This window comes from Bombina bombina, chromosome 5 (assembly GCF_027579735.1).
Source record: "Bombina bombina isolate aBomBom1 chromosome 5, aBomBom1.pri, whole genome shotgun sequence".
NCBI classification, from domain to species: Eukaryota; Metazoa; Chordata; class Amphibia; order Anura; family Bombinatoridae; genus Bombina; species Bombina bombina.
The window spans coordinates 431975520-431987562 of record NC_069503.1 but is presented as its reverse complement, the minus strand read 5'-3'; the positions used below and the strand labels follow the sequence as shown (position 1 = coordinate 431987562).

Here is a 12043-nt window from a genome sequence, read left to right as displayed (position 1 = left end):
AAACTACCAATAGCCCTTAAGAGGGCCTTTTGCTGGGCATTGTCCCAAAGAAATCAGCTCTTTTACCTGTAAAAAAAATACAAACACCCCCCAACAGTAAAACCCATCACCCACACAACCAAACCTCCCAAATAAAAATCTAACTAAAAAAAACTAAGCTCCCCATTGCCCTGAAAAGGGCATTTGGATGGGAATTGCCCATAAAAGGGCATTTAGCTCTATTGCTGCCCAAACCCTAAACTAAAAATAAAACCCACCCAATAAACCCTTAAAAAAACTAACATTGACCCCAGAAGATCCACTTATAGTTTTGAAGACCAGACATACATCCTCAACGAAGCCGGGAGAAGTCCTCATCAAAGCAGCAAGAAGTCCTCAACGAAGCCGGGAGAAGTCTTCATCCAAGCCAGGAGAAGTGGTCATCCAGACGGCATCTTCTATCTTCATCCATCCGGCGTGGAGCGGGTCCATCTTCAAGACATCCAGCGTGGAGCATCCTCTTCTTCCAACGTCTAACAAAGAATGAAGGTTCCTTTAAATGACGTCATCCAAGATGGCGTCCCTTGAATTCCGATTGGTTGATAGAATTCCTATTGGCTGATTGGAACAGCCAATAGAATGAGAGCACAATCCTATTGGCTGATTGCATCAGCCAATAGGAATTTTTCACCTTTAATTCCGATTGGCTGATAGAATTCTATCAGCCAATCGGAAGTAAAAGGGACGCCATCTTGGATGACGTCATTTAAAGGAACCTTCATTCTTCATTAGACGTCGGAAGAAAAGGATGCTCCGTGCTGGATGTCTTGAAGATGGACCCGCTCCACATGGATGAAGATAGAAGATGCCGTCTGGATGAAGACTTCTGCCCGTCTGGAGGACCACTTCTGCCGGCTTGGATGAAGACTTCTCCCGGCTTCGTTGGGGATGGATGTCCGGTCTTCAAAACTGTAAGTGGATCTTCAGGGGGTTAGTATTAGGTTTTTTAAGGGTTTATTGGGTGGGTTTTATTTTTAGGTTAGAGTTTGGGCAGCAATAGAGCTAAATGCCCTTTTAAGGGCAATGCCCATCCAAATGCCCTTTTCAGGGATGTCTATGGGGAAATCGTGCACGAGCACGTACAACCAGCTCACCGCTGACATAAGCAGCGCTGGTATTGGAGTGCGATATGGAGCTCAATTTTGCTCTACGCTTACTTCTTGCCTAATAATGCCGGGTTTAGTAAAACCTGTAATACCAGCGCTGTAGGTAAGTGAGCGGTGACAATAACGTGCAAGTTAGCACCGCACCCCTCATAACGCAAAACTCGTAATCTAGCCGATTGGAAGTTAATGCTTATGAATGTATAGATTATACTAAAGGTGATATTGTCCACCTTATTCAGCAGGTTTCCAATTAACCTGTAATCTCATCAAGGTGCTATAAAACGTGGAGCCTTCTGGTTAGAGGTTATGCCCTGATGAAGCTCCGGTATGCACAAGTTGTTGGTGGGGTGAAACATGCGTTGGCATGATGTGCACTGTTGTATTCACAAGACAGACACTGGACAGTGTCTTGCTTTTGTAAAGGACTTTACCTTCTACCGCTGAACTACCCACAGGTGAACTACTGCTGCTACTTTGAATACACCCTCGGTATTAGCCATGAAACATCCCAGGTGCCGATGTATGGCCCATAGGTGTACGCAGTGTCTTTAATATATGTGGCTCTAGGAAGGATAAGTTTCGTATGGAAACCGGCTAACCCTATGGTTTTTGTGTTCCATGCTCTTCTAAAGTGGGTTCAGTGTAAACCGATGCTGCTGGAAAATTTCTTTGGGATACACAATACAGATGAAGCAATCCGCTTGTGAATTAATTTTCCCTGATGTCTGATGATGACTCTGCCACTTACACTTTTTTTTGGTGTCTCTTTGTGAAGTTTCTACACAAGTCTCTTCTGTAGTGGAGACTCAATCAGCAGAAGGAAGGTGGCAGTTTAAACCTATGGCAAGTATTCCCCAACACACTTGCTTGGAGGATATTACTTGGAATTTAGCCCATCCTTTTGAGTGATGTCACAAGATCAGGCTACACTGTGAGTTCCGCTGTTCATAAACAAAGCAGAACGCTCCGTGGAATGTGAGTAACTGACCTAGTGTGCAGCTTCCCGCTGCGGTCATAATCACTCTGGGACTTATGTTCTGGACTGCTACTGTTTTAGCTATGCTCTAGTACTGGTTCTCTATGTGTTACGTTGAGAGTGTGTTTTTTGGAAAATGTATACACTGTATCGTTGTACACACAACTTTGTATTTACAATGTATAATGTTTGTTACATCTTATACTGGCAGTGGTACCGTTTAGTCATTTACATTTTTTAACAGGTTGATATGATAAGTGTTCGTATGCTCATTGGTATTTGCTTTTGTCAGAGGGCAGAATAAATATATCTTTTTGTTCAGTTACGAGTGCTGTTTTCCTTTCTTTCAAAGCATAGTATTGGATACCCTTTGAGTCTTCTCTCCATTATTATTGATATATTTAAATTTGAGGGCTGCACCATGATATATATTGGAACTATTTAACAGTATTTACACCTCTCTCCGCTCTCTGTTTATATATATATATATATATATATATATAAATCTATTTATCAATACTTTTTTTTCTAACACTCGAGACCTCATATCCTTGAGCCCTTATAACATTTTTGTGCAATATTTTTTTTAATAATATTTTTGATATGTTTTGTGAGACTTTTTTGTTTAGTGAAACAGTTACCCTTGCGCTCAAGTGATCACGTTTACTTTCAACTTGTAATTCAAGCAAAAACCTGACGCGCACAAACATCCGCGATAAACCCCTTATCGCGCGCTTGTAACTGTTAACGCACCACTCCTAATCTGGCCCATTATTTGGTGATAACTGTGTGTATAAATTGGTTATTAATCTATGCTTAGTTCAGTAATTATGTTGTGTGTTTGGAGTATCATTTTCTGCAAATTACATTGTACAATTTGAGATGCTGTTCTCTCAGTATTATCTTATATTTTACAGGAGTGTGAAATACTTGACATTATCCAAAAACTAAGCTGTAAGTGTTTCTTTTTCTATGAAAGCTACTTACTTTTTACCCATCATATATTACAAATAATTAACTTACCAGTAAATTGTATCATTATTGACCCACTGGTGTCAGTATGCTTTCAGTACATCTTTGTGCTGGCAGCAAAGTAGGTTGAAGAAAAAAAAAAAAAAAATAAACCCATTGGTGCCAGTATGCTTTTAGTACATCTTTGTGCTGAGAGTAAAGTGGTTAAATTGAAGAGGAAAAAAAAGCTTAACCCACTGGTGTCAGTATGCTTTTAGTACATCTTTGTGATGGTAGCAAAGTGGTTAAATTGAAGAAAGAAAAGAAAAAAACTAAACCCACTGGTGTCAGTATGCTTTATATTTGCTGGCAGCAAAAAGGTTAAATTGAAGAAAAAATAAAACTAAACCCACTGGTATACATTATTTCAAATACTGATAGTAAGTTGAAGTACAATAATCGTATTACAGTATAAAAATTGTATGTATTAAATTAAAACATTACAATAAATTATATTATGGTAAAAAAAAATATTGGTAATGCATGACAGAGAATAGAATGCAATATTGTTTTTGGGGAGGGGCACATGAAGATAATCATTAAACCCCTATACAGTGTGTGTTTATAGAGAAAAATGGGTTAAACTCCTCCTCAGTGTTTTGGCAATATGGGGGTTACATTTTGCTCTGCATAATACTGGCAGTAAGGGTTTAACCCTTTAATGACCACAGCACTTTTCCATTTTCTGTCCATTTGGGACCAAAGCTATTTTTACATTTTTGCGGTCTTTGTGTTTAGCTGTAATTTTCCTCTTACTCATTTACTGTACCCACACATATTATATACCGTTTTTCTCGCCATTAAATGGACTTTCCAAAGATACCATTATTTTCATCATATCTTATAATTTACTATAGAAAAATTATAAAATATGAGAAAAAAAAGGAAAAAAATACACTTTTTCTAACTTTGACCCCCAAAATCTGTTACACATCTACAACCACCAAAAAACACCCATGCTAAATAGTTTCTAAATTTTGTCCTGAGTTTAGAAATACACAATGTTTACATGTTCTTTGCTTTTTTTGCAAGTTATAGGGCAATAAATACAAGTAGCACTTTGCTATTTCCAAACCATTTTTTTTTCAAGATTAGCGCTAGTTACATTAGAACACTAATATCTTTCAGGAATCCCTGAATATCCATTGACATGTACATATTTTTTTTTTAGAAGACATCCCAAAGTATTGATCTAGGCCAATTTTGGTATATTTCATGCCACCATTTCACCGCCAAATGCGATCAAATACAAAAAATCGTTCACTTTTTCACAATTTTTTTCACAAACTTTTGGTTTCTCACTGAAATTATTTACAAACAGCTTGTGCAATTATGGCATAAATGATTGTAAATGTTTCTTTGGGATCCCCTTTGTTCAGAAATAGCAGACATATATGGCTTTGGCGTTGCTTTTTGGTAATTAGAAGGCTGCTAAATGCCACTGTGCACCACACGTGTATTATGCCCAGCAGTAAAGGGGTTAATTAGGGAGCATGTAGGGAGCTTTTTGGGGTAATTTTAGCTTTAGTGTAGTGTAGTAGACAACCCCAAGTAATGATCTAGGCCCATTTTGGTATATTTCATGCCACCATTTCACAGCCAATTGCGATCAAATTAAAAAAAAAGTTAAATTTTTCACAATTTTAGGTTTCTCACTGAAATCATTTACAAACAGCTTGTGCAATTATGGCACAAATTGTTGTAAATGCTTCTCTGGGATCCCCTTTGTTAAGAAATAGCAGACATATATGGCTTTGGAGTTGCTTTTTGGTACTTAGAAGGCTGCTAAATGCCGCTGCGCATCACACGTGTATTATGGCTAGCGGTGAAGGGGTTAATTAGGTAGCTTGTAGGGAGCTTGCAGGGTTAATTTTAGCTTTAGTGTAGAGCTCAGCCTCCCACCTGAAATATCAGACCCCCTGATCCCTCCCAAACAGCTCTCTTCCCTCCCCCGCCCCACAATTGTCCCCGCCATCTTAAGTACTGGCAGCAACTCTGCCAGTACTAAAATAAAAGATATATTTAGGCTTTTTGGGGGGGTTTTTTTAAGCATATTTACATATGCTGCTGCGTAGGAGCCCCCCTTAGCCCCCAACCTGACTGATCCCCCACCAAACAGCTCTCTAACCCTCCCCCTCTGCCTTAATGGCCGCCATCTTGGGTACTTAGTTGCTTTTTTATTTTTTCCCCATTTTCTGTAGTGTAGCTCCCCCCCCCACCAAAGAACAAACCCCCACCCCCTCCTAGATACCGTTGATTGTTTTTTTTTTAAATAAAAACTTTTTTCTGACACTTTTAGCACAGTCTTTTCTGTAATGTAGCGGTTCCCACCCGCTCCTGCCCCGTGCACGCGCCCGATCCCGCCCCCCTCTACATTACCCGGCCCATCGATGGCCGCCCACCCGCCTCCCAAGTCGGCTCCCACTCACCAACGATACCGGCCATCGATGTCCGGTGCAGAGAGGGCCACAGAGTGGCTCTCTCTGCATCGGATGGCCATCTAGAGTTATTGCAGGATGCCTCCATATCGAGGCATCACTGCAATAACCGGAAAGCAGCTGGAAGCGAGCAAGATCGCTTCCAGCTGCTTTCCACACCGAGGACGTGCAGGGTACGTCCTCAGGCGTTAACTGCTTTTTTTTTGAGGACGTACCCTACACGTCCTCGGTCGTTAAGGGGTTAAATTCCTACTCTAACTGGCAATTAGAATGTTAAATATCAATGTGTGTTACTGGTGGAAATAGGGTTACTTTCTGCTCTGTGTGACATAAATATATTCAGCACTGTGCTCTGTGTGTGTAACTAGCAGTAAGGAATTAATAACTGGTAATTATAATTAGATGTGAGAATTATAAATGAGAAAAAATCCGTGCCCAGGACAGCACAGTCCCTAAATAGATATTACCTGAATGTTTATGTACTATAATTAGCACATTTAATATCAATTTTTTTTTTTTGTTGTTTTTTTCCCATTTCTTAGCTTGCTGTGGTAAGTACAACAAACGTGACTTGTGAGAATGTTACTTGTAAATCATCTATTGTTAAGAAAATATGGGCTAGATTAAAAATAACACGCTAATGTTTGTGTGCAAGCGATTTAAGAATATTGAGGGTTCGTTAATTTGCACGCATATTACAACAAGTTGAAAGTAAACATGATCGCTTGAGCACAATCAATCTTAAAGGGACACTGAACCCAATTTTTTTCTTTCATGATTCAGATAGTGCATGCAATTTTAAGCAACTTTCTAATTTACTCCTATTATCACTTTTTCTTCGTTCTCTTGCTATCTTTATTTGAAAAAGAAGTCATCTAAGATTTTTTTGGGGTTCAGAACTCTGGACAGTACTTTTTTATTGGTGGATAAATTTATCTACCAATCAGCAAGAACAACCCAGGTTGTTCAACAAAAATGGGCCGGCATCTAAACTTACATTCTTGCATTTCAAATAAAGATACCAAGAGAATGAAGAAAAATAGCTAATAGGAGTAAATTAGAAAGTTGCTAAAAATATATATACTGTATATATTTCTAAATAATAATATTTAAAAATGTGTTTTATTGGGTATACTATAAATATTTAACATTCCAATTCTTTATATAGGGGAAATGTTATTTTTATTTTAAATAGACATTTATATATATATATATATATATATATATATGTGTGTGTGTGTGTATATATATATATATATATATATATATATATATGTATATATATCTGTATATATCTATACCTGTATATATGACTATAGATATTTAGGTATAAATCTATAGATATATTTTACATTAACAATATCACGTATTTATCACGTATTTATAGAAATATATATTTTAAAATAAAAATCATATATTTTTCTACATGAAAAACGTTGGAATGTAAAATATGCATAACGCTCTTCAGGTTGCGTGTTTAGGTCTAACGCGGTCCCAGACTAGCGCACATGAAGAATCAGTTATCTTAAAGTGAGTTATGAAAATATTAAATATGAAATATTGTAACAAATAATAACTATCGGCCAGATTACGTGTTTTGCGTTAGGAGCTATACGGTGCTAACGAGCAGTTTTCTCTCACCGCTCACTTACCTGCAGCACTGGTATTACAGGTTTTTCTAAACCCGGCGTTAAAAGGCAAGAAGTGAGCGTAGAGCAAAATTGAGCTCCATACCGCACTCCAATACCAGCACTGCTTAAGTCAGCGGTGAGCTGGTCGTACGTGCTCGTGCACGATTTCCCCATAGGCATCAATGGGGAGAGCCGGCTGAGAAAAAGTCATGAACATGAACATGAACCCCGAGTCTAAACACCCCTAATCTTACACTTATTAACCCCTATTCTGCCGCCCCCGACATTGCCGGCACCTACATTATTCTTATTAACCCCTAATCTGCCGCTCCAGACACCGCCGCCACCTACATTATATTTATTAACCCCTAATCTGCCGCCCCCAATGTCGCCGCAACCTACCTACACTTTTTAACCCCTAATCTGCCGCCCCCAACTTCACCGCCACTATATTAAATGTATTAACCCCTAAACCTAAGTCTAACCCTAACTCTAACACCCCCTAATTGAAATATAATTAAAATAAATCTAAATAAAATTTCTATCATTAACTAAATTATTCTTATTTAAAACTAAATACTTACCTATAAAATAAACCCAAATCTAGATACAATATAACTAATAGTTACATTGTAGCTAGCTTAGGTTAATTTTTATTTTACAAACAAGTTTGTATTTATTTTAACTAGGTAGAATAGTTATTAAATAGTTATTAACTATTTAATAACTACCTAGCTAAAATAAATACAAATTGACCTGTAAAATAAAACCTAACCTAAGTTACAATAACACCTAACACTACACTACAATTAAATAAATTAACTAAATTAAATACAATTAAATAAATTAAATTAGCTAAATCACAAAACCCCCCACTAAATTACAGAAAATAAAAGGCAAATTACAGATCTTTAAACTAATTACACCTAATCTAATAGCCCTATAAAAATAAAAAAAGCCCCCCCAATAAAAAAAAAAACCTAGCCTAAACTAAACTATCAATAGCCCTTAAAAGGGCCTTTTGCGCTCCATTGATTCTGCTGTCTACCGTCTTCCCACACACTAGCCTTGTTGGGCAATAACAAGCCCGGACTGGCTGCCTTTAGTGAAGGGCCCTACATCGCCCTTGCCCTCGGAACGAGCCTGTTGCGCATCATCGCGCAGATACACCGCAACTGCTGAGCGCCATATTGGGGAAGACCCTCAGGCCACAGATCGCACAACGGAGCCTGCGGAGCAGTAGCAGGTACCGAGACACAGACAACCTCAGTGCCGGATGGCACACAAGTAACGGAGAGACAATACCCACCAAGAGACAAGGCAGAAAGGCAAACAAGGGGACCGGGCCACATTCAACATGCTGGAATAGACCCCTGGCATCCTGGCTACACAATCATACTTGCTGGAGGACTGTCTACATCCAAATCCAGAGGACTCGCATATCAGACTGAGCACAAGCGATAACAGAAAGGCCTGCTTCAAGGAGCCCAGCTGGGAGACGGACACAGCAGCAGTGCTGCACTTGAGGTATCAGTGTGAGAGTCAAAAATTCAGACAGGCCCAGGTTAAGCAACACAAGAAAAACATACAATAACACAGACTGTACTTTATTTGCCAACTCCATCTTAATACAATATTCCTGCACAAATTAACTGAATCCTAAAAGATTTCACATCTTAATGTTGAGGATACATGAGTGTTACAACAGCTAGCAAGCACATGGTAACCAAAATTTGTTCCTGCACAAATTAACTGAACCCTAAACAATTTCACATATCAATGCTGAGGATGCCTGAGTGTTACAACAACTAGCAAGCACATGGTAACCAAACTTTGTTCCTGCACAAACTAATTGAATCCTAAATGATTTCACATCTTAATGCTGAGGATGCCTGAGTGTTACAACAACTAGCAAGCACATGGTAACCAAACTTTGTTCCTGCACAAACTAACTGAATACTACACGATTTCACATTTTAATGCTGGGGATACCTGAGTGTCACAACAACTAGCAAACACATGGTAACCAAAATTTCTTCATTTTAAAAGAGTGCTGTAGTACATATATGGACTGGGCCAGAGACTTGAAAGAAAGTTTATTGCGGCCACAAGATATAAAAAGGTCCTTGCAAATTCTCTCACATGTATCTCCTGCTATCCACCATTTCTAAAACAACAGTGACATCTAGTGGCACAAGCACATCAAGCTCTATTTTTATTTGAACTGTATTATCATAATATCAGTGCCTTATACACCCCACATGAAGGTTGATAAATACTTCAAACCTATCACCAACACATTAGAAGGCAGGATGACCTCAAAATCAAAGCAAACCGACAGGAGGCAGAGGCATGTCACAGAATCACAGACTGAAAATCCCCCTTCCCCAGGCTCCTCTCAGCCAGCGATTACTGAATCAACAAATCTGCTACAAGAATTAAAATCCTTTTTTTTTTGCCTAAAATGGAATCCCTTCAAACAGGCATGGACACTTTAACCAATGAGGTGCGCCAATTTTCCACACGCATGAATCAGGCAGAGCAGAGGATCTCAGATGTAGAGGATAGACAGAACAGCACCTCTACCTCCATCAAACAATTACTACAGCAAAACCAGGCACTACAGGACAAGGTCGAAGATCTTGAAAACCGTAGCAGGCGAAACAACCTCTGCATAATTGGAGTTCCAGAAAGCATCAAGAGTAAAGATCTGCTGGAATTTACAGCCCTCACGTTTCCAAAACTGCTAGGCGTAGATCCGGATCGTCTCCCTCTGGACGTGGAAAGAGCCCACCGTATAGGCCCAGACAACGGCCTCTCTACTACTTCAGCAACCAGACCTCGCCAGGTTATATTTAAATGCCTGAACTACCAAGAAAAGCTTGCTTTACTGCGGGCTTATAGGCTGCATGAGGCTGATGTTATTTTTGAAGGGAAAAAACTCCTACTGTTTCAGGACTTCTCAGCAGAAGTAACTAAGCTACACAAGGAATTTGCCCCCTATTGCTCTAAACTATACGAGGAGGGCAGACAAGTGGCGCTTCTCTATCCTGCCAAACTCAGGCTACAGACCCCTAGGGGTGCCAAGTTCTTCCGATCTCCCAAAGAACTGAAAGCTTTTCTAGAAATGGAGAAACAGCAAGCGGATCCATGAACTTGATCATATACAACTTTACTGCCTGGTTTTTCTTTTTCTTTTTCAAGATGATGGTTCATGACCGCACATGTTACATGACACAAGAGGTTCTTCAAGCTGAAGATCCTCCACTTGCTGGTGTGGTCACACCTTGGAAATGGACACAGGAGTGGTCCCTAATGAGAGCTGCTCTATACACTCCTGGAGCCCCTACCTCATTAGAAAATAAGTTATTACAAGTTGTTGTTGTTATTGTTGTTGTTCTTGTTTTTTTAATGTTTTATTTTATTCCTTTTGCATACCTCTCTCCATTTTTGGGTAATCTACACACTGTTCATATGTTTGGCCCTGATGCCATCAAGCCAAATTACCTTGCCATCTCCCATTGTATTCTGGGTAGCCCTCATAATATGCTGTACCGATATCATCCTTCGCTTATAAAATACATACCATTGTATACTTTAACTTTATTTTTCCCTCTACTCTAGTGGAATACTTATGGGCTGAGCTTGGCGGATGGGCTAACTGCAAACGGAGATTCCGACCAATGACGAACACACTGACTGATCACTTTTCATCGATAATGTATGTGAGTCCTCTCCTCTTCTATACCACACAACAGGTCACTAATAAGATATCATTACACTCCCTCACTCTTTCCCTCATGATGCTATTCACACCTTGGTTGCAGCCCCAATTTCTAGCACTGTTTGCCTTTTTTACCTCCACACAGATGCGTCACCCCAAATATCCCATCAACCCCTTCTATGACCACAAACCTTAAGGTAGTATCTTGGAATGGTGGGGGGCATAACTTCCCCAGCCAAGAGGAGCAAAATCATCCAATTTCTTAACTCATTACATGCTGATATTGCTCTATTGCAAGAAACGCATCTCACGGCTGAGGAACACGAAAAATTAAAAATAAGGTGGGTAGGGCGCATTTTTTACTCCCCTTCGGAGGGAAGGAAATGTGGGGTGGCCATCTTAGTACGCAAAAACTTGCCAGTAACCTTTTCCAATACAAAAATAGATAACAAAGGAAGATACATATTCACTACCGTTCATGTTGACGCAAATAAGTATCAGTTATGTAATGTATATGGCCCCAATCATTCTGACCAGATGTTCTGGGCGTCTCTTCAATCACTCATTGCCCTACACTTAGATTCCCCAGTGATAGTGGGAGGGGATTTTAACATGGCGCAAGCACTTCCATTAGATAGATTCCCGGACCCAACACTTCCTCTTACACAGCAAAGATCACACCCCAAACACAAAAAAGAAATACAAATAATATCGACGTTCAGAGAGGGGCTGGGACTACATGACCTTTGGAGGTCCCGACACCCAGACTACAGGGATTATACCTGTGTCTCTAAGACTCATCACACTTTCTCACGCATTGACTACTTCCTCACATCTCCTCAACTTGCTCCTAATATACTAGACAGCTCTATCCTCCCAATCACAATATCAGACCATGCTCCCATAAAACTAACATTACAGTCATGCAAAATGCCTCCTTTCCAAAGGGCTTGGAGGTTCCCTTCATATCTATACACTAATGCAGATTTTCGCCAAAATCTGAAGGCCTTCTGGCTAGAATACACCTCTGACAATAACCAACACAGAGCCAACCCTGACTTGTTCTGGCATGCCTCCAAGGCGGTTATTAGGGGAAGAATCACAGCTTACACGTCAAA

The 12043-nt window shown here is 39.6% G+C and overlaps 1 protein-coding gene across 3 annotated transcripts in view; it reads left to right on the top strand.

Annotated features, from left to right (window-relative positions):
* Positions 1-12043, top strand: part of LOC128660438 (collagen alpha-1(VI) chain-like) — a 303740-nt gene that overhangs the window by 274643 nt on the left and 17054 nt on the right. For 2 of the 3 annotated variants that reach the window (XM_053714284.1, XM_053714285.1), the window contains one exon: positions 3039-3233. The exons of the other annotated variant lie outside the window; for it this stretch is intronic. In XM_053714284.1, the coding sequence (XP_053570259.1) occupies positions 3039-3218 (180 nt within the window). In that variant the 3' untranslated portion in view covers positions 3219-3233. Of the gene's footprint in view, positions 1-3038; positions 3234-12043 lie in introns of those variants that run through there. 3 annotated transcript variants of the gene reach the window in all.